General features: G+C 43.1%; 1 protein-coding gene across 1 annotated transcript; it reads left to right on the forward strand.

The window, feature by feature from the left end:
* The first annotated feature begins 19,942 nt into the window (after positions 1 to 19,942).
* On the forward strand, positions 19,943 to 20,866 carry LOC127056362 (G-protein coupled receptor 55-like). Its single transcript, XM_050964132.1, has one exon. It carries the CDS (start codon positions 19,943 to 19,945, stop codon positions 20,864 to 20,866), a length of 924 nt encoding a protein of 307 aa, XP_050820089.1.
* The last annotated feature ends 3,315 nt before the right edge of the window (positions 20,867 to 24,181 follow it).

Raw genomic sequence — 24,181 nt, forward strand, 5'->3', positions numbered from 1 at the left:
CTGTCAACCTCTGAAAATTCTTGGGATGTTGTAGGCAAGTGGATGTGTTCTCGTCTCTGCAGTTTACCTACCCAGGGAAGAAAGCAACACCTGGCTCTGTAATAGGGAACTGCAATGGGGTACATTTTAAGTCTGCAGGGGCAAGTTAGCCACATGGACATGTTGCTAAGTAGCTGGCCAAAAAGATGATTAATCCATAAGCCATTGATTTGTATGGCTACAGCTCATTTGAGCCTGGCCACCCTTCTGTCCCCTCATCAGATTTTTATACAACATAAGAATGCTAGAAAGCGTTTTTTAAAAGGAAAGCTAAATCTGGGCAGCTTAGTCTGAAAACTCTGATCCCTGGCCTATGCTATAAATGGAGTCCCAGTCATGAGAAAGCCCCAGCTTTTCACCTAAGATGCTTGCTGGAACTAACAAGGATTGTACAGGGGAAAGGATTGGGCCCAAACTAGGAAGGTGTCTAGTCTGTGAAAGAAGCTTATTGGACCATCTCTAAGGGTGAGATTTACCTGTATTCAGTTTCTTAATGTATTAGGCTTAGACTTGCGTGTTTTGTTTGATTTTGCTTGGTGACTTACTTTGTTCTCTCTCTTATTACTTGGAACTACTTACATCCTACTTTTTATACCTAATAAAATCACTTTTGTTTATTATAAACCCAGAGTAAGTGATTAATACCTGGGGGAGCAAACTGCTGTGCATCTCTCTCTATCAGTGTTATAGAGAGTGGACAATTTATGAGTTTAGCCGGTATAAGCTTTATACAGAGTAAAACGGATTAATGTGGGGTTTGAACGCCATTGGGAACTGGGTGGCTGGGTGCTGGAGACAGGTGACCTTCTGAGCTGTTTTCAGTTCAGTTCTGAGCGTGGTTCAGACCCTGGATCTGTGTTGCAGCAGGACAGCGTGTCTGGCTCAACAAGGCAGGGTTCTGGGGTCCCAGGCTGACAGGGAAAATGGGCGCAGAGGTAAATTCAGCATAACAGGTGACAGTCCCAAGGGGGTGTCTGTGACTGAACGCATCACAGTCACCTTCTTTGCAGGAGGAGTCTTACTCAGCTCTACAAGATCTCCTAGCATTGCTAGCATGAGAGCAATAGAGGGCAATTTTAAGGAAGTTCTCCTGACATAAACGAGGCTAATGAGAGCTCTCGCATGAGGAAAGTGACCTCAAGGTGACCCAAAATACAAAAGCATTTCACCTGAGTTGTTTTTATAGGAACTGGGAATCAATCATAATAATAATGGTAGCAATAATTAAGGGTTGCTCTCCCTTCCCTTTATTCCTTTTCTTCTTATTTAGCCAAAACCTGGTGTTTCCCCAGAATCTCCATCTCTCAGCTTCAAGGTGATGCAAGTCTCCTCCTATCAGGAATGAAGGCCTGCAGAAGAACCAACCTGCAGGCAAGCTAATGAACACAGCTGGCCTGTAGAAGGCTGCCTGTTTGGCTACCCCAGCTGACTGGTGAGAAGAGTCAGTAGACTGGCTCTTAGGATACTTTGAGTAACCATCAAACTATTTGTCCAAGGTTGTGATAGCTCTTGTGCCTGCTTGTTCCCAGTCCTACTCCTGCCTTTCCTCAGTCCAGATAACCCAGCTCTGATTCAGGTTCTAGCCCTCAGCTTTGATTCCTAAATCCTGGTCTGGTCTATGCTATGAAATTATGACCATTTAACTACATGGTCAGGAGCAAGAATGCAGGAACCTTTGTAGAAGTGGGAGAGCTAAGGCCAAAGTGGCAGGGAAATGAAAATACTACTTAAATATCCTATAAACAACTGTAACATAAATAATCAGAATATAAAATGTAGTCACATTATAATATTACGGTATAATTATAGTATGAACAAAAAAAAATAAGACTTTCATTCTAAACATAGAGATAGCATTTTTGCACTTTGCACTTCATTTGCATTTATTTTACAGTGTATGCTCCACTATTAATGCTGCACTATTATTAAACTTTTACTCACAATTTTGTAACATTACAATCTAATCATCCTTGTTTATTTTATATTTTATATATATATATATATATATATATATATATATATATATATATATATAGTAAATCTCCTTGAAAAAAGACATCAGTAAAAATAAATAAGAACGAATAACTTTGAAGGGAGATAAATGTGTCCCCATGCAAGAGGTACCATATACAATGATTTTTTCCACTGTTTTATAAAAATCAAAATTGAAAATATATTTTTAGAAAACCTAACAAACACCATCAAGTGGCTGTAGCAGAGAGAAGCAATACAGTGTCTAAGCAAAAAACAGAAGCTTAATGTAATTTTGATGATGCAATTGTCTAGGATTGCAATGGATATCTAGGAATGCATCCTATCTGATATCTCATAATGCATCTTGTCCTTTAACAGTTCGATCATGTTTTTCCCACACTGCATATATCTCTTTTGTTAAAAAAAGTGGGAGGCATGGCCCCGCCTTCCGCCAGTTCCAGCACCTGTGGTCAAGAGTGTGAAAAATCCACATCCCGAGTGCATTTGTTGAACCAGCCTAAGTCTCTGCATAGACAGTGCTAGGTTGCCCAAAGAATTCTTCTGTTGTCCTAGCTACCACCTCCCACATAAATCCCTGCAGAGGAAAAGAGAACAGACTGGCTGAGAGAGCTGGGAAGGACAGAATGTTGAAACTGAGAACTATGGTTTTTAGTTTATTTTTTTCCTTCTTTATCAGAAGTGTTGGGCCTGGTCTACACTGAAGGAACTGGGTATGTGTAGTAAAAAGAAGAGATGTGCGGGGGTGCAGGTGGGGGGGCAAACAACATGATAATAGTCTTCAAATACTTGAGGGGAAAAGATGGCTAAAAGCTGTTCTCTCTTGCCACAGAAGGCAGAACAAGGGGCAATGGGTTCAAACTACAGAATAGATTTAGATTAAATCTCAAGAAAAACTCCTAACTGTAAGTAGGACAATGGAAGATTGTTGAAGCTCCTTCGCTGGAGATTTCCAAAAGGAGTCTGAATAGCCATCTCTGTTGGATGGGTTAGACACAACAAATCCTGCCTCTTGGCAAGGGGTTAGCCTAACCCTATGGTTCTAAGATTCTACATGCAAAATTAAATCAGTTTCAAAAGACTTCTTTAGCTAAACTGCTGCAGTTAAACAGGTGCAATGCCCCATTTGGGCACTACATTCCACAGGAAAGTAGAGTGCTACAGGAGTCCAAGTCATATGGACTTTTGCTGAAACGTAGGCCCCTGCATTTCAGATCCTCAAAAGGTATTTATGCATCAACTCCCATTGGAATTAGGCTCCTAAATACTTTTGAAAATCTGGGCCTAATGAGACCTAGTCTCCTGCAATAGTTAGAAGCTTCTGGAAATTGCATCCTTAGTCAATTCTTTGACCAAGATGAGGCTGCCAGGTACTTGGAGCAAGTGATCAAATGTTACTAGATTGTGTGTGCTTCCATTTGTGGGTCTCAAGAAGGACATGTAAAATCAGAGGTCCTATTAAATGATTTTGGGCTCATTTACATAGAACTGTCCTCAAAGGCATACAGTACTAAGAAGAGAGCTATTACAGTAGCAGATTGCCTAAGAAATAGAATTCTCATGTAATCATTTACACTTGAAGTTCAAATAAATGCATTATAGAGCCCAATAATTGGTTCTTGGTGCACTAGATTTTTCAAGGCAGAAGGGTTATTGAAACCCATGTGGTTAAGAGAGCCAAATAGAAAGTATGTATTTCAATTTAAATAATATTGTTTATATTTGAGGAATGTAAGAGGATTGCCACTGATAAATATGGGGTCAGTCTTTAAAAACTGGTTATTTTCAGACCCAAAGTGGTATTCTTACCAAATATAGTGAATCATCTACTCTCAAACTGAATTTTTCAGGGGCCTAGTGGAGTTAAGTATCCTAATTTCTCACTCAGGACCTTTTGAAAATTCCCAGCCTCAGACTTGGTTGGCAAATGCTTTTCCCTTTATTCTAAGCATTTGTCTTTTCCTGGTTTAGGTTTTCTTTCTGTAATGTGTGCACCTTCCAGCAGCCTGGCTTCTGGTTCCATCTAGTGGCACAAAGTTGGCTATTAGCCTAGTTATAAACAGAACTGAAGTGCTGAAGGAAGATGGCCTTTTCAGAGTTTTTTATAGTAAATCTAAACATTGTTTGCAGTAGAAAGATGTCAAACAGGTTTTCAGTTGTAAGAAATATTCCACTTTGGCAGGATTTTTTCTCAGATGAGTTTTGGCTTTATTTTTGAACCTGTCCCACTTGGTTTTGCACATATGACTGCACCTGTTCCTGGGAGGCAGCCAGAAAAAGGGAGAGAGTATAATGACTCAGGGCAGGTCTACACTTGATCCACTGGCAATCTATTTAGTGGGTCTAGTAAAGACCCACCAAACAGACTGCAGATCGCTCTCCAGTCGACCCCTGTTCTCTGCTCCCAATGAAAAGGATAAGGTAAATCGATGTGAGATTTTCTCCTGTCGATCCCACATGGTAACTCGACCTATGTTGACTCCAGCTATGTTATTCACATAGCTGGAGCTGCCTAGTTTAGGTTGACTTACTGTGGTAGTGTAGACATAACCTCAGCTAAATCACTTTTATGCATCATGTGGAATCAGGCTATTAAACTGGCATTAGGATCTGACAATGCAGGCTGCCTCCACACAAGCCAAGGGAGAATTCCACTAGCTGTCAAGCAAAATAGGGCTTATCTCCTCTTTATAATGGGTAACGTGAAAGGAGTAGGCTTGGCCAGTCCTCCCCAGGGTAATGAGCGAGGGGTAGGCTCGGCCGGCCCGGTGTGACCTCAGGCCGGCCGCGGCCTTCTGCTGTCTCCCTAGAAGGAGCTCAGTCGCAGACGTCTGGCCTCTCCGGCAGCTGGTTCCCAACTGAGCTCTGTCAGTGAGCTTTTATACTTCCGGGTCTGCGCCGTGACCCCTAAGGGGTGGGCGCAGGACCCAGTGACTCCACCCACGTTGGTGTTAGGGGAGGTCCGTCCCTTGGTGGGGCTGTGGGATCACTCACGGCCTCGCTACACTCAGCAATTGCATCTCATAAATAGAGGGGTAAGGTTGATAGTAGAGGGCATATTGCAGAAAAAGAGGGAGCTATAGCCCTAAAAGGAATCACCATTGCACACACACACAACCCTATTCTCCTCTTCCTTCCCTGGTTCAGGTTTGGGTAGCCCTTATTTTGTCAGAACCAGTTTACTCATCCTTAACAAGCACCAAATATCTTGAGAAAGACATAGAAATATGGTCATGAATAAGGCTTAGCAATGTCCCTAGAAGTGCCCCTGCCCTAGCACCTAAAATTTAGGGTTGGGGTATTTTTAGTAAAAGTCATGGACAAGTCACTAGCCTGTGATGTTTTGATTATTGCCCAGGACCTGTCCATGACTTTTACTAAAATACTCATGACTAAATCGTGGCTTTAGTCATGAACACGGAGAAGAGTATCTCAGGGTGAAAGGATTCTGTCTGCCATGAGCAGAGGCCAGCCGCAGCTCTGCTCCTCACCGTTTCCTCTGGGATGCAAACCAGCCCCTGGAGGTGGGGAAGAAGTTAACCCCCTAGTCCCACTGTCTACCTCCACACTTGGTGAGAAACAGAGTGGACTTCACCCTGTACCCCCTGAACGGAAGAGAAAAGGGGTTCATTCATGCTGAAACTGGGAAACCTGGGCCTTCCCAAAGCACGGTGCCCCCTGGTGCTTCCAGCCAAGAATTGCAACTCTGCACTGCCGCCAACACAATGCTAGGGAGAACTAGAGCTGAGCCATTGCTGGCTAAGTTAAAAGCTAAGATATTCAAAGATTTGGAAGTTCAGAATTATGAACAATAATGCCCTGAGCTGACAGACAATTCGTACTCTTCGTTTCACATACATGGGAGGAGCCCTTCTTCCCATAACTAGACAAACCTATCGGGAAGAGGTGGCTTATGATCAGAACATCCTTCTTCAATCACAGTACATCGATCCATCTTTTCTTATGAATCCTACTTCCAGCTCCCTATGAACCCTGCATCTTTGTTGGAAACACTATGGAATATGTTGATGTGGAGCATAAGAAGCAGTCAGAGCTGGAGGTCATCACCATCCTATTGTCATTAAAGAGAAGTGAGAGAGTACTAAATGTACCTTAGCGTGTGTGTGCGCTATGTACTGTGGCTGCTCTGTCCCATGTATCGTGCCCAGGCCCAGATAGTAAAAGTTCCATCTTTTCCTATTTGTGGGTGTAAACAAAGGTAAATGCATGGCTAGATACAGGGCTGGCTCCAGGCACCAGCTGGACCAAGCATGTGCCAATCTTGGTTCGGCGGGGCTGTACTTGGAGTTTTTTGGGTTTCTTGTTTTTTTTTTTTTTGGCACTTGGGGCAGCAAAAAAGTTAGAGCCAGCCCTGGCTAGGTATATATGGAACTCTGTCCAGTAATGCATGAACACACGGATAAGTATATGAATAGGCATTGGTCACTTTGGTTAACACAGAACATGGATGTGCAAGGCATGGGAGAGGATGCAAGGAGCCTCACCAATGCAGGGGCCAGGCACAATCTCAACCCTAATAGAATTATAAATCCTACAAGGACAGGAGTTTGATCCCTACCCCAATCTCTAATGAGCAATGTATCTGACAGTACACACTGCAACCTGTCCACAGCTGTGCAGGTCTACCCAGTGCATTGAACTTCCCATTATGTAATTTACTGTAGCATCACACTAGTTCCATACAAGAGTCGAGGTAGAGCAGCGTGAAGTTTTTTCCCCCTCTATTGGTCACTCAATACTGTTCACACATTTACTTTAAAAAACATCAAAAACAAAAGGTTTTATTTCAGATCAAACAAAACGTTTTGTTCAGCCTGAAACAAATTTTCAGTTTTTCATTTCTGACCAAAAAAACAAAATAAAACAACAACACCACTCTGTTCTTTTGGGTCAGCCTGAAGTGAAAGTCAAGCCCAAAAATCAATTATTTTCCTGGCTCTGAGGAGGAGTCATTTTGAGCTAGAGGGTTTTTAGTGCAATTTCATTTATGCTCCTTTTAGAACAGAGGTCTCAAAGTCCTGGCCTGCAGGCCATCTGCAGCCCAAGAACCTCCCCACTGCAGCCTGTAGAAACTTCTTAAAAAGTTTTCATTAGGACTTCATGGCTGCCAGCTGCCAGGAGGGGTCGAGCGAGAGGGATTCACATGCCCTTCCTCACAACATTGCTCCATCCTGCTGCTCCTGGGTCCAGGGACCATTCAAGGGGTTACACTCCGCAAAGTGTCATTCACTTTGGGCAGCTCGGCTCCCTGCAAGCAGTTCCCTATCCCTGCTGTTGCCAGAGAAGAGACCCATGCAACCACAACTCCCATTGGCTGAGGGAGAGGGACAGAGGTATCATCACTAGTTGCTGGGCAGAGTCAGCCATAGAGGTAGTATCATTAGTTGCCAGGCAGAGTCAGGGCCATCCCTAGCCATTTGGGTGCCCTAGGCACCCCCCCACCCCGTGGGGGGACTGTGGGGAGCCCCAGGTCTCCCCACACCAGGGTCTGGGAGGCAGGAGCTATGGTGGGCCACTTTTGGGGGCTCCACAGGTCCAGAGTGGCCCCAAGGATTAGCAGGGGGCTGGAAGCAGCCTGGTCCGCTTCCCTCGCTTTGGCCCCAGATGTGTCACTCAGTGGAGATGGTTGGGGAAAGGGATCCCCCCCACTCACTGGCAGCGGCAGGAAGCAGAGCAACCTGACCCCTGCCCACTCTTCTCCACCAGCTCCCAGCCATGGCGCTCCACTTCCCGCCGCTGTCGAGAGCCGGGGCGGTTCTTTCCCCAACCCAAGCGACATGGCCGGGGCCGGGGCATGGGAAGCAGAGTGGGCTGGGGCCACATGGCTCCACTTCACACTGCCGGTGAGTTCAGGGGGCGATCCTTTCCCCACCCTCACCGGCGGCGGGAAGTGGAGCGCCGCAGCTGGCAGAGGAGAGTGGGCTGGGGCCAAGTTGCTCCACTTCCCGTTGCTGCTGGTGAGTGTGGGGTTGCTGGGGGAAGAGATGGAATAGGGGCAGGTGGGGGCAGAGCAAGGGGAAGGGTAAGACGTCAGGTGGAGGGAGTTGTCCGAGACCCCTCCCCAGGGACGGCCCTTCCGCTTGCAGTGGATGCAGTCTGCTGGGAGGCCGGCCGAGGGATAGGGCTGGTCGCCGGGGCTGGTGCTGCCACATGTGCCGCACGTAGCTGGCTAGGGCACCGTGAAATTTTATTGTGCCCTACACAGCTGCATATGCTGCATATGCTAAGGACAGCCCTGGGCAGAGTCAGCCATGGAGGTAGCGTTGCTAGTCGCCGGGCAGAGTCAGCTGGGGTGGCATGAGGTCAAGGGAGCGAGGGAAAAGGGTGGGAAACAGGCTAGGAAGTGGTGTGAACACCATCTTCAGTGACATTATTGGCCCGCTTGGAGGATTTGAGGACTGGCATTGGCCCTAAAGTAAATTGAGTTTGAGATCCCTGTTTTAGAAGATGTGGGTGAGCAGCTGAAGCATCAGTATATAGAGAGCTTGTTCTGAGTCTGACTCATTGGTAAAAATGAAAATGGTGGATAAGAGTGGAAGGAAGCAGGAAAATCAAGTTAAGAATAGGAACTCACTCACTTTATTTATTAATTTGAAAGTAAATAGAGAATAAGTGACAATGGAAAAGCCTCTCATGCCTCCCTTTGGGTAGACTAGTCCATTTCCAAACATAATTTCCACAAGGTGGCACTGCTCTGTCTCTTCCAATCCTTATATTAGCTAACATTGATTTGGCTTTGAACCCAATAGACAGATTCCACTAGGCATTTCTGTAAACCAAATTCCTTTTATTTTATCATTAGCTTTTACTCTATTGTTTCTATTAGATCATAGTTCACTGTATGTGTCTCCATGCTATTCAGTGCCTTGTAGTGAGTAAAAAGTAAGAATTCAGTGCATCAGAGCCTCTGAGACAACTGCAGCAGCACCAAATGAGAACAACATTGTGTTTCTGTTCTGATTACTTTCAAATCTATAATCTGCTCAAACCAACAAATGTGATACAAGTGGTAAAACTTTTCTTACCATGCAGATCTCTGCTACACAGCTGTCTCTCTCTCTCTCTCACACAGTCTGAGTGAAATTTTCTTAGGATGGTGTACTATTGGGAAAGGAAATGTTCAGATAACAAAGATTGAGAACATGTAAACGTTAAAGAAAACGGAGATTGATGTAACTATATTGATGCAAAATAAACCAGTGCAAGGAGATCCTGTCTCAAAGCCTACTAATTTGATGGCTTTTTTTCTTTTTGACCAATGAAAAATGTGCTTCCTTTGTATATGTAAACTTAGACTGATTTGGGCATTAGATAATAGATAGTATTTAGTTCTGCCATGAGTGCAGGGGACTGGACTAGATGATCTCTCATGGTCCCATCCAGTCCTATGATTCTATGATTAGATAAACATAAAGTTCGCTGCCGCACTATTACCTTCAAATATCCAGACTACTTTATTTCTTCAAAATCTCTTGCATCTTGTCACCTAATTACTAATTTGGATTAGCTCTTCCTTTCTTTGGAGTCCAAAAAGTGTTGAGCAGTGGGAGTTCTGAGCAGTTGCAGCAGGTGCTCCATACCCCTGAAATTCAGATCAAGGTTTTAGTACCCAAATTTGAAAATGCAAACCTACATAGCTTGCTCATGGCTATGCAGCAACACAGTACCAACATCTGGAATAGAACTCAGGGACTCATGACTGCTGCTAGTGAAGTTTTTAAACCAAAACACCTTTGTGTTAAAAAAAAAACAACCCAGAACAACAAACAAAAAACCCTACATATTTTGTTTTGACATTTTCACAACGAAATGTTTCAAAGTTTTGGTTGAAAAGGAGTGTTTCAAAATGTCCTATAATTTTTAAATATTCAAAATTAGTCAAACAAAATGCTTGTAATCATAACATTTTTTCAGTGCAAACTATTAACTTTTTAGAATTGCCAGTTAAATGAAAAAAGTATGAGTTATTTGCCTAAGTCTATTCTTGATTTCCAGCCACCACAGGATCATGCAACTTCTCAATGTGTGCTGCTAATGCTCAGTTAAAATATACTATTATTTTCAAACTGTAGTGTAATGTCAACTTTATTAGGGTTTCAGGACAATTTTCTTTTAAGACCCAGTGATAGTTTGGAGTGAACTATGTTTACACTTCATATTTATTTTCTGTAATTGTCTTGTGTATAACTGTCATTTTTTGGTTTAATGGCCAAACTGAAAAATCAGGAGGCAGGGGGGAATCATTCAGCTTCACACTGCAACTCATTTTTTTCTTGTTTCTCATAAAAAAAAAAAACTTCAACTGAAATGTTTAAGAATCAAAATGACTTTTTTGGGGGGAGAGGAAGAGAAGAAATCCTCTTTTTAATTCAGCCAAAATTATTTGCTACATTTTAGCTGAATTTGCAGATAGTTCCGTTCCCTACTCCTACCTGAAACTACAGCAAATTTACTATTCAACTGAAAACTTTTGCCCAGCTCTACTTCTGAGGTTTTTTCATATCTTGAGAATTGAAGGAAGACAGGTTCTTCGCAGTTTAGAAATTCATCTGCTCCTGCTGCCATATGAAGTTACAAATAAAATGTGCCTTTACAGCAGAGAATGGTGCGGCGGCGCAGTGGGAATTCCAACAGGCAATATGCCATAGAAGCAAACATAATGCCTCCTGGAGCAGCATGGCCATGTCTACACCTTGAGATAGTATGGATATGCCTACTCTGCAGCTGGGAGGCAGAAGTCACAGCTCAGGGAGACATACATGCAGTACCTGAGCTAGCATGCTAAAACATAGTACTGTAGCCATGGCAACATGAGCAGTGCCTCAGGCTAGCCACCAGATTACAACCCCTTCCTAGGTATATAGTCTGCTGGCTAGTTCAAGCCACTACCCAGGCTACTGCAGTCACACTGATATTTTTTGCATGCTAGCTTATGTATGTCTACCCAAGCTGGGAATTAATCCTCCCCGCTGAAGTGTAGACATGCCGTCTGTAGCATACGTTGTTCTAACATAAGGCTAGCTCTGCCAGCTGGAGTAGCATGGGGAAGACTGTGGCTCTGTCCCCTTGAGGCTAGCACCATGTCATGGGCAGCGGGTATTGTATGCAGAGGTAGGCTGTGCCTCCCCAAACAGCCTAACATGGCCCTGCCATGCTCTGCCCCCAGGCCAGGCCCTCTCCTGTGGTTCCAAATACTCTGCCTTGGCTGGCTGGGGCTGGCTAGCCTGCCTCCCACAGGAACTCAGGGAAACTGGTGCTGGGGGTGCTGCCACCCCGCCTCCTGGCACACTGGGGTTCTCCCAACAGCAAGGTCACCAGCCACCCATGCACCATATCAAAGGTATCAAACATGGTTGGTAACTTTGCATATGCATCTCTGCTCCATTACATTGAGAGCACTCCCTCAAAAGGTCTAGCAGTAAGTCACAATAGAGCTGGCTAAAACATGCAAATGTTTGGGTTGGGGTAGAGAATTCTTGGTGGCTCATTCACCTGCATATCTACCAATGTGCCAGCAATGCCCCTTTGCCATGTACATTGGCCAAACCAGACAGTCTCTACAAAAAAGAATAAATGGATGCAAATCAAACATCAAGAATTATAACATTCAAAACCAGTTGGAGATCTTCAGCCTCCCTGGTCACTCAATTATAGACCTAAAAGTCGCAATTTTTCAACAAAAAAACCTTCAAAAACAGACTCCAAGGAAAAACTGCAGAACTGGAATTAATTTGCAAACCGGATACTATTAAATTAGGCTTGAATAAAGACTGGGAGTGGATGGGTCATTAAACAAAGTAAAAACTATTTCCCCATGCTAATTTTTCCCCTAATGTTATTCACTTCTTCTTGTCAACTGTTGGAAATGGGCCATCCTGATTATCACTACAAGTTTTTTTCTCCTGTTGATAATAAGCCCACCTTAATTGATTAGTCTCATTAGAGCTGGTATGGCAACACCCATTTTTTCATGTTCTTTTTGTATGTGTGTGTATATATATATATATCTTCCTACTGTATTTTTCACTGCATGCATCTGGTGAAGTGGGTTTTATCCCATGAAAGCTTATGCCCAAATAAATTTGTTAGTCTCTAAGGTGCCACAAGTGCGCCTCATTCTTTTTTCGTGATTACAGAATGTGCTTCTTCAAGGAGATGGGCTGAGCCCAAGTCTAACATTCTTTAGAGTCCATTACAATACACCCCTGTTAGAATAAGGGTACCTCTACACTACCTACCAGATTGGCGGGTAGTGATCGATCTATCAGGGATCGATTTAGTGCGTCTAGTGTAGACGTGATAAAATCGATCCCTGATCGCTCTGCCATCGACTCCAGAACTCCACCGTGATGAGAGGCGGAAGCGGAGTTGATGGCGGAGCTGCAGCAGTCGACTTGCCGCCGTCCTCATGGCCAGGTAAATCAACCTAAGATATGCCAACTTCAGCTATGCTATTCACGTAGCTGAAGCTGCATATCTTAGGTCAGCCCCCCCACAGTGTAGACCTAGCCTTAGTTGTAAGCATGTTGGCCATCCCTCCTGGTCAATTGATGAGAGAGAGGCTACGCCTCCTCATGGTCACACTCTTGTCATAGAGCTTAATCAGGAGGAGAATTAGCTGTTTTCAAAGCAGTGGCTGCTCAAGCTGGGCCAAACAGTAATGAGTCTATGCCCAGGCCATCAGGCAGGGCAGGGCACCAAACAGTTAAGGGACTCTGGACTGCAGTCAGGGCAGAGCAGCAAAGAGTCAGGCATCCTGGCTCTGGTAGATAGCCAACAGATGCAGGCCACTGGGCTTAGAGTGGGAAGGCTGCTACCCCTTAGTTGGGGTGGCAGGAGGTAGAGCAGTGGTCACTAACCAGTCGATCGCGATCTCCAGCAGCACAATGGGGCTGCTGCTAACATAGTCTCCCTGCCTGCTCTGTCCCCATGCCACTCCTGGAAGTGACCAGCACGGCCCCACAGCGGCAGGGGTCTCCCTCTGTGCACTACTCCTGCCTTCAAGCACCACTCCCACAGCTCCCATTGGCTGGGAATGAGAAGCTGTGGCCAATGGGAGCTGCAGGGGTGGTGCTTGCAGAGAGGGGCAGCACGTGGAGCCATGTGCCACCCACCTCCAGAGGCCAGGGGAGCATTGGTCCCTTTTGGGAGCAGTGTGGGGCCAGGGTAGGCAGAGAGCCTGCCTTAGTGGCAGCCACGCTGTGCCGCCAACCAGGAGCCACCAGAGGTAAGTGCTGCCCAGAAGGAGGCCACATCCTAACCTCTAGCTATGGCCTCCCAGAGCCAGCACCCCGAACCCACTCCTGTACCCCAAGCCCCAGCCCTGATCCCCCTCCCAGAGCCAGCACCCCGTACTGCCTCCTGCACCCCAACCCCCTGCCCCAGCCCAGAGCCCCCTCCTGCACCCAAACTCCCTCACAGAGTTTGAACCCCTGACCCCCCTGCACCCCAACTCCTTGCCCCAGGCTTAGCCCAGAGCCCCCTCCCACACTGCAAACCCCTCAGTCCCAGCCCAGAGCCTGCACCCCCTCCTAAACTCCAACCCCAGCCCAGTGAATGTGAGTGAGGGTAGGGGAGAGAGAGTGATGGAGACAGTGGGGGATGGAGTAAGTGGGGCAGGGCTTTGAGGAAGGGGCGAGGTAGATCGTGGGTTACCCTTAAATTCAAAAAGTGAGTTTAGGCATAAAAAGGTTGGATACCACTGCTCTAGATCATACTTTAGGCAAGACAAATAATATCAACAAATTCTCTTACTGTGGTAAAGTTTTGGGAGGGGGGTTCGATCATGTCCTTGTCAAAGATAATAAAAATTCTGCTGAATTTTGCCGCTGTTGATGCCTAGGAATTGGCTTCCTCTAATCCAAGGTACTGGCCCCCAGGAACAAGTGTCTCAATTATGTGCCTATTTTAAGCATATTAATTTATAGCTCCAGGTATGATATGAAAAATGTGGACCTCAAGCAACGAGACACTTCCGTAATTTCTAGGCCAATACTCTATCTGCATGTATGAAAATGATCATTTGCTAGCTGCCCTCATTCTGTATACTCTAGACCAGAGTTGTCCTAATTTAAACAATGATGAGTCAGATTGTAAGTGAACAGTCTACATGCAGGCCAGAAATTATGCACACACAATCACTGAAAATAAGTGATAAGCTCATGTTGCATGTGAGTTTATTACTGATTTAGCAATAATATCAATAACATTTACAGCAATGTCAATGTTGAGCTCTGTTGGGGCAAGGTAATGTAACTGGGTAATTTAACAATGAAAGATGATACTTAGGGTGGATGTAAAGCTGAGTGAATAACAGATTTTTGGGGTTTGGGGCTAGACCCAAAAGAAAAAGCAACCCCACATGTTGGCGCATTTCAACCCAAAACTGAATTTGGTGTTTGTTTCAGTGATGGAAAAAAAACAACATTAGTTTCAGGTAAAAAATAAACCACACCTCATAGAATTTATATATGTTTTTCTACTCCCTGACAACAATTTTAAAATGAAACATTTTCCAATTCTTTAAAAAGTGTCTCTAAGGGTCTGATTGCCAGATGACAGGGGATGGATCACTTGGTAATTTCCCTGTTCTGTTCATTCCTTCTGAGTCATCTGGCATTGTCCATTGTTGGAAGACAGGATATTGGGTTAGATGGACAATTGGCCTGAGCTGGTACAGCCATTCTTATATTCTAGAACATTTAGTTTTGAAATGATCAAAACTAACTTTTTTTTTTAGAAAAACAAAGTCAAAACGCTTTGGTTTTGGCCTGAACATTTGGCAAATGCATTTCTCTTAATTTACTATCTGATGAAAAAAATCACCCTACTCTAATTTGATGTACTTCATTGTTTTGAACATAGGTCCTTAAAAACTCATCCTCAAGATAAATTCTTTCAAGAATTTTCTTCCAAAATTGGATAGTAGATTAAAGAAGTTGTCCTGATTTCATTTATTGTGATGAGAAATGGATCCCCTTGGTAATCACGCAGCTGTAGTTGATACAGTGTTTGAACATTTAGTTAAAAACAATTCCAAGATCCTCTTTCATGAGCTCAGAATTATTAAAATCAGTTCCTGAAATCTTCCAACAAGCCTTAGAAAACAAGTCAAAAATACTTTGAAACCTTCAAGTCCCTTAGCCAGTTTGTTGGAAGAGGAGAAGACCATCAAACCATTTTTTTCCACTCAAGGGCTGATTGTTTTGTTACAAAACCCATCAACATGACTAATCAGTTCAGATCCGTTCTGCTTCTTCCTGTGAAGTTTCACATTCGAATAACTGAAACAGCTATCAAGGAAGCCATTTCACTTAGAAACCTGGATTCCTCCAACTCTTTTTCAAAGTTCTGTAGTATTACTCTCAACTACATTCTTCAGGAAAAGTAGAATTTCTTGCAAAAGAAAAATATTTCACAACATTTTCTAGTCACTAGATAGAAAACTTTGAAATGCAGAAGTAAGTCTCTCAAAACCGCATATGTTTCTTCCAAGAAATTCATGATGAGAAACACGTGAGCTGACACAATTTAGAATAGTACAACAGTCAAGTTTCACTCAAATGTTCTTGAATTATACTATGAAAGACAGGACAACTCACTACATCCATCTTAATCTAACTACTGGGCCATGATCAAGGTCTCTCCTGCAATAAATTTTTTAATTTTGTAGCTTGAGAATAGTCAAACTATCAAAGATATAGCCACATTCTTTGTAGAATTTTGTAGTCATGAACATTTGAAATCCCTTGAACATAAATCCATACCAAGCAGTGGCTTCCAGTCAAAACTCCAGGAAAGGAGGAATTGAAAGTTCAATAGTCTTTCTGTGCTAGGTAATATTTTTTAGACCTACTCCTAAAGAGATAAGAGCAGCTTGCATGCTCCCACTGCCATCTTGGATTTAAAAGTGCCTGTTCTCAGTTTGTTTTTTAAAAAAAAATGCAGGTTGTTCTACATTTGTAATAAAAAATAATAGTCTTTCTAAAGTGATTTTCATTGTGTTGACCTCCATAGCAAAGAAACAAAGCAGATCCTGAGAACAGAGCATTCTAGGATTTTGGGGGAAGGGATTATATATTCATTGAAAACTGTGGAAAAGCCCAGTGTCTTGTTTGTTTGCAGGCATTATCAGTCCAAGAAGCGTACAACCTAAGGCGGCACACAAGTCACTGCTTAGGGCTAGTTTATATCTAAACCACTGCAGCTCTCCCACTGATGTAGGTACGCTATCTCCCAGAAAGGCAGTAGGTAGGTCAATATGAGAATTCTCCCATCCACCTAGTACTGTCTACACTAAGCATTGTGTCTCTTTAAATGCATCAGTCAGGGGTGTGGATTTTTCACACCCCTCAGCAACGTAGTTATACAGACCTAATTTCTTAGCATAGACCACATTATGAGAAACACAGGTAATGAATGATGAAGTCAGTGGGAATGTGTGCTCAATACTTCAGAAAATCTGGTCACTGACTTAGGTGTACAACCGTGGCCTTAGATGCCTTTAAGCCCCTATTATTGTTAAATAATGATACAGTCTATTACCTTTTTAAAAGTCAGAAAGACCTGGAATGATAATGAAACTGAGGGAGTTTTTTTCTTAATGAACTACCAATCCATTCAAAATTAAGTGTTTCCTATAGAAATCTTCTATAGCATCATTTCATGTCATTCTTAATGCCTTCATTGGAGTACATCACCTGTTAAATTACTAGCTTCTGTCACCAAAATTTGCTCAAAATAAGGAAGTAAAAAAAGGGAAATGTTACTCTATTTACAGCTACTGTCAACATGCAGCCTATGCTTGTTTGCATGCACCTCTTTGCCCCCACACACTGCAGAAGCAGGCACTTGCACTGGCTAAAATTTACACGTCCTTTAAACAGTTTAACAGCTGAATGCCTGCAAGAATTCACATTTTTAAGCAGGTGAATACAGAGGACAAGTTTCCAGCATGCAAAGCCACACAGAAATGTGGGTAACCCAAAAGTGGGGTTACTCTTAGATCAAGACCACTCCCTACCACCCCTTTCAACCCTCCCCACACCACCACAGTGTGGATTTTGTTGTCATCCATGATCTTTGCCACTGTCTGTTACCAGCTGACATAGCTCCTAGGTTGCTCGAAACCAGGGGTTCTCAAACTGGGGGTTGGGACCTCTCAGGGCATCGTGAGGTGATTATGTGGGGGGTCGTGAGCTGTCAGCCTCCACTCCAAACCCCGCTTTGCCTCCAGCATTTATAATGATGTTACATATATAAAAAAGTGTTTTTAATTTATAAGGGGGGGTCGCACTCAGAGGCTTGCTATGTGAAAGGGGTTACCAGTAAAAAAGAAGCTCGAGAGCCACTGCTCAAAACTATGCCAGGGCCAGTACAGAACTGGGCCCAGGATCAAGAAGCCAAAAACAGCTCCCCACCGCAGCTGGGGCCAGGGCTTGCTAGAAACAGCTGAGGGGTCAGTTCCATAAATCCAACCACCTTTTTCATTCTCATGTGTGTATGAAAATCCGTATGAGAAAACAGCTTGTAAACAAAGCTGACTGTCCTGCACACATCTCCTCATGGCCAAGGTGCTTCTGCATTGCCCTGCTCTTTGTTCTCCCTTTTCCAGGCCCTTTACACAGACTCCACATACTTGCTCATTCAATCACCATCGTTATTGGAGTCTGAGTTTCTTCAGATAAAATAAACTCAAAGTCCCCAAAAGTCACAGCTCTTACCTCAGAGCCTGGGGTGAGCAAAAGGAGTCTAGCACAAAGCATCAGTTCTTTGGTGGTGACCTGCTGGGGTTCTACTTCCTGTTGTCCTTTCAGAACAGGCTTTTTGCAAGCTTCTCAGAGTCATCTCTCTTATAAGGAGATAGCTGCTTGAGGTTCTTTCCTCGTGCAGGTGTTTCTTATTGATTCATCACTGGTCTTTGGAGGAAGAGTGGGACGGATGTGGTAGTCCATTGCAAATTAGTAGATGCTTCTTTGTCAAGCATCTACAAGAGATCTAGTCTCTAGATTAACTTTGTCTGAACCAGCCCCTTCAAATCTCTCTGCTGAAATTAAGGTAAAGTACCTCATCTTTTAATTTCCGTTAAAATTTTAAAGGCTTTCACAGGAACTCTGACTGCAGAGCCTAGTTTTAAGCCTGACAATTAGTTCTGATAGAGATCAAAAGGTAATATAAATATGTCATATTATGATCAAAATATTTTACATTTTAGTCTAAAAGGACAAAAATCATGTAACTACTGTATAGTTTAACTGGCCAAGCATGTGAGGACATACAATCAATTCAATGGCATTTCTCTGTCTCTTGCTCTCTCTCTCTGTGTGTAATGCAATAGCTTTTGAACACTGCACCTGGTCAATTCCAAAATTTTATTGAATGTTCTAGGCTCCAATAACCAGAACCCTATATCTTTTACGGACAATCAGAACATTGAGTGGGAAAATGGGGGAATAGCAAGGTGTGGTGCCTCCTGCTGGTCGTCTGGGAATTAGCTTTCCAGCCTCTGAAGTGCACTCTGCAGGCCAGTGTTTCACCTGCCACTGGCCCCTACGTCCCTCCCAGACCCTAGTGCCTTTTATCTTGGGGTGCTGCCCCAGCACTATCCCACCATGCTCTGGGTCTCCCCTCTCAGGGGAACCCCCAACCCTCTATCCCCACCTTGTCTCAGTGGCTACTGCCAGTCATCATCTAGCCCTCGCTCCCTGGGGCAGACTGCAGTCTATAAACCACTCATTATTGACAAGGTGGGTTTGGACCTGCTGCCTTTGCCTGCCCTGGGCTGTATCTCTGCAACCCCCGTACCCTTCCTGGCCTTTAGCAAGGCCTGCAGCCTGGGGCTTTTCCAGGCTGGAGCTCCCCAACTCCTCTGACCTTCCCCCAGCCGTGATACACTCTAGGTACCCTGCTCAATTCTCAGGCAGTCAGGCCCTTCTCTCTCCACAGGTAGAGAGAGAGACTCTCTGAGTAGCTGCCTCACAACCCTTTTATAGGGCCAGCTGTGGCCTGCTTGGGCCGTGGGCCCAGCTGTGGCTGCTCCACCAATCAGCCTAGACTTGTTCAGGAGCAGGGCAATTGCCCTACTACAGGGGGCACACAGAGCTGCTGTTATAGAACTTTCTCCCACACCAATTCCGCCTTACCCCACTCCCCAGCTCCAGGAGCCAAAGCAGCAGATAGAGCTCCCACACTTTACCTCCTCACCACCTCCAGGATCTGGAGAGGCAGAGAGAACCCAGCTAGCCTGGAAGCCTGAAAGCCCTGGTGTCCTCACCCTGTGGCTGCTCCAGAGCCCTAGCTCCCTCAAATGAGACATTCAACATCAATTCTAATTGTTCAACTTGATCATTAAGGATCCCGAGTTTTTTTTTTCTCATTAAAAAAATACTTGCTTACTCTTCCATCACTGCTGTGCAAATCATTATCTACAGCACTTCAGAGGCTTCAAAAAAATTAATATTGAGTAAGATTTTCATAAGCTCTCAAGTGATTTAGGGGTTTATGTCCCACCGATCTTGAATGAGACTTGGCCAAGATTTTCAAGAGCAACTAGTGATTTAGTGGTTTTGATGCCCAAGTTAAGACACTTTAAAAGGGCATAATTTTCAGAAAGTGCTCAGTGCCCACGTTCTGAAAAATCAGGCCCCTTTATGGTATCTCATGCTGGCCAAGCAAAATTAAAACAGAATGAAGTTAAAATTAATAGCGACTTTTGAAAAGCATGGTCAATTCTCATTCAAAGTCAATGGGATTTAGAGGCCTAAGTTACTTAGGCACTTTTGAAAATGGGACTTAGATGCTTTAGAAAATTGTATTCAATATTTTATATTATTTATTTGGAATCTGAGAATCTAGTAGTTTTAACCTGCTGTGTGTGTGTTTTAGAGGACAAATGGATGACAACAGCTTCAGCAAGGAGTGCTCCTTTGACCGTATTGATACTATAATGAAGTCTCTCCAGCTCGTGATCTCCATACCTACCTTCATTATTGGTTTGATTCTGAATTTGATAGCCCTCTGGGTGTTCTACTCTTGGAAGAAACAGACAGAGTCATCAATCTACATGATAAACCTTGCTCTTGCGGATCTGCTTCTTCTTTTCTCACTTCCTTTCAAGATGTACTATTCCAGAAAAGAGCAGCAGAGGCTCTTATGCAAATTTATAGAGGCTCTCTATTTCGTCAATATGTATGGGAGTATTTTCATCATTGTCTGTATTAGCTTGGACAGATATATTGCTATAAGGCATCCACTCAAAGCCAGAGCTTTCCGATCCCCCAAACAGGCAATCATGGTATGCTGTTGCATTTGGGTTATAGTTTGGCTTAGCAGCATCCCTATCTATGACTTCCACAACAATGACAAAGTTAAATGCTTCCACAATATGTCAGAACAGGCATGGGATATTTCCATCATCCTTTCTGTTGAAATCTTTGGATTCCTCATCCCTTTGACTCTGATGGTTTATTGCTCTGTTCAGATCATCCAGACTCTTTGGAGGCGTAAAAACCAGGGGCAGAAGTGGGCTGAGCAAGCTGCCTCTATATGGATCATTTTAGCCAACCTCATGGTATTTGTTGTCTCCTTTACACCGTTCCATCTTGGAATCTTTCTGCAGTTCCTGGTAAGACAGCACATCATTGTGAACTGCACTGTGAAACAAAGCATTAGTCTCTTCATACAGGTGGCAATGTGTTTAGCTAACGTTAACTGCTGCCTGGATGCCATCTGTTACTACTTTGCCACAGAAGAATTTCGCAAGAAATCTATTTCTGCCACTCCAACTAGTGCTTTGATTGAACTGCTTAAACTATAGCAGAAATATCTTGCCCAAGTGAAAGAATCTATGTTGTCTAATGCTAATTTAAAACTTTCATTCATTCCAAATCCAGTCTCACTGACAAACAAAAATTGTTTGTTAGGGATAAGCCAAAAGTAAAATGAGTTATTCAAAAGTCATCTCCATTTTGAAGGTTATTGTGAACACAAATTAGGTATCTATTTTGAGTGTGCAATTGTATACTTGGCTTTTTTTTTTAACCTTAAAATCCAATCAGAGTTTCATTAAGATCTCTCCCTCACTGCTTCAGACAGTTTTCAGAACATGCAGCTGGACATACTGTGGTTTGGGGTTTGTGAATTTCTCATTATCGCAATTTTTTGACATCCACGTGAAAAAAACAGAATAGTGCGCTCAGTGAAACATCATATAAAAGGAATTGTGGGTAATCAAAATGTATTTATATGTAAGACAAAGATATACAGTACAATACAAACATGACATTTGCTGCCTGCCTTTGCATTGCTTAACTTTGATAAGGATATCATAGTGACATGATTCATACTGCTATAGTAAAAGTACTTTCAATGTTTCAGTTATGAAATCTGTTTTTCATGTTCATCATAACACTTTGCTCTGCTTGAGTCTTCACATAACAAAGTCCTGGAGTAATTCTATTTTTACAAATGTTGTGGGGGGGGAAAGATTTCTCTATAGAGGACACCAAAATCCTGCTCTGGAAATATAATATTTTATAGGCAGTTTATTTATATTGTCTGTCTGTCTGTACATGCATATATTTACAACTGTACCAGATACATATATGTTTGATTTATAACTTCTGAGCCACAATTAGGGGATGACCAAAATAAGGTCAATAAAAAAGAGCTATATTGTCATAGTTAATATTAGGACAAGCAGATGGGCTCCTCCAAAATGGCAAATCCCTGAAACATCCTAGCCACCTCAGTGCTGCTGGCTACAGCTTTCAGAAACTATACTCAGTGAGGCACAATTTCTTTCTATCTCTTTCATGTTACTTAAGAAATTGTCAGTTAATTATCTATGTTGGGAATGAGGTGCTATATTATTTTTTTTAAAGACAAGTCTTTCTTTTAACTATAGTATTTGAAAACCATATGCTCCTTGAATTTCTTGGGCTGACTGCTGTGCTGTGACACTAGCAAGCCTATTTGCATCCATCACACTGAACTGCTACTACAGATTACCACACGGGACAGTCTGAAAACAGTTACAAACAATCAGTCAGAGACTGAGTGCTCTCCAGGAAGAAGTGTGTCAGATTCACAACTATAGCAATACGGCACAATTGAATCACTAGAAACAAACACCTAAGGAGTCAAGGAGAGGCCACCAACCCCCTCAAATCTCAGACAATTAGAAAAAAATACTAACCATAATGTATATTTCATCATAATCTTTTTCACCCTCCTCCCTTATTTCCTCAGAATTTCTGTGATTTCCATCATTCCTCTCTTCTGCTAGACAGCCAGTGAGCTGACACTTTTTTATTGCAGTTCATATGATTTATGACTCTTTAAAAAAAAAACATGCCTTAAAAGCTACAAAGGACTATATTTGATCATTTTTTTTAAAAAAAAGGGTTTCTTTCATTTTGAAAATTACATTGAGAATCAAATACATGAAAGTTCATTCATTTTTCTGCTTTAAGAAGATCCTTCCCTTGCTGCTAATGTACCTAGCAGATATACTGGATGGTCTTTGTCAGTGGCTCTGTTGTAACTAGGAGCAGCAATGCTGAAGGAACCCACTGTCTAAGCCTAAGAAATCCTCAGGCAGACTGGCAGGACACACTGTGACCACCCTTCCCCTTCCCACACCCCCACCCCAAGCCACTGGTCAGAGTCACTGTATCTGAAGTCAGGGCCATTGCAGAAAAGTCCTGCTCATTAGCTGATTTATCACTAATTATCTGGGGGGGTGGGGTAGTAGCTTTTAGGCTTAAAAAGGATAGGTGCAGAGACCCAGTAGGCAAATATTTGGTGGCTGCTACAGACACAGAGAGGCTAACTGCCTGAGCCTACTAACACCAAATAGCCTCATCAGTGGCCAGAGTCCAGACTCTAGGTTACCTTCTGTTCTTCAGAAGCAGATGGAAGCCTGCAGAACGAAGGAGTCCATAACCAGAGATGCAGATGGGCACTCTTTGATGTAGAGTTCTGTACTAGGGTTCTAGCTCCAAAGAGAACTAATTTAATTTTTAAAAGGAAGGAAATTGTGGTCTGCCTCTGATTAATTATATCAAAATGGCTTCATGGAGTTCCTTGTTTATTGTGCTTAAAGTTTATTGTGTTTTAAGTTCTGAAAATCTAATTTGCCCAGGTTATAGGTAAAAAATATAGTTTTTCTAAAGTGCCAGCTCAACAAACTTGGAGCAGGATTTGAAAGTCAAGCTGGGTTATTCCCTCTCATTCATCATCATCAGTAATAATGATTTTGCTGGTTAATGATCATTTTGTTATTGTCATATCAGTTATATATGCAAATGAAAGCAGAGAGTAGCCTGGACTTAATTAAAATTTCTAGTGATGATGCAGGAGGAGGAAAAGAATCCTACTCATCTCTCCTAGAGCTGTGTTGGCTCTGCAGGGCTAACAGAAGTTTAAAATGGTCAAATATTTTTACTGCTAACGTAAGCAACTGTCATAAACAGATAGTAGGAGTTAATGGAACAGAAGTACTTTATAACTCTTTTGACTGTAAAGGGTTAACAAGTTCAGTAAGCCTGGCTGTCACCTGACCGGGGGACCGGTCAGGGGAAGGGATGCTTTCGGGTCTTGACGAAGGGAAGTTTTTGTGCTGTGCTGTTAGTTTTGGTTGTTGTTCACTCTGGGGGCTCAGGGGGATCAGACGTGCAACCAGGTTTCTCTCCAATACAGGCTCTTATAAGTTCAGATTAGTGAGTACTAGGTGGATAAAGCGAGTTAGGCTTATGGTTGTTTTCTTTATTTGCAAATGTGTATTTGGCTGGAAGAAGTTCAAATGTGTATTTGGTTGGAAGGAGTTCAAATTGGTATTTTGCTGAAAAGATTTTAATTTGTACTTGTATACTTAGGCTGGGAGAGTATTCCCAGTGTCTATAGCTGAAAGACCCTGTACCTATTCCATCTTAAATTTACAAGATCATTTTTACTGTTTTTCTCTCTTTAATTAAAAGTTTCTTGTTTAAGAACCTGATTGTTTTTTATTCTGGTGAGACCCCAGGGGACTGGGTCTGGATTCACCAGGGAATTGGTGGGAAGAAAGGAGAGAAAGGGGAGAGAAAGGCTAATTTCTCTCTGTGTCAGGATTACTTTCTCTCTCAGGAAG

This window comes from Gopherus flavomarginatus, chromosome 8, assembly GCF_025201925.1.
Source record: "Gopherus flavomarginatus isolate rGopFla2 chromosome 8, rGopFla2.mat.asm, whole genome shotgun sequence".
In the NCBI taxonomy this organism is placed as follows: Eukaryota; Metazoa; Chordata; order Testudines; family Testudinidae; genus Gopherus; species Gopherus flavomarginatus.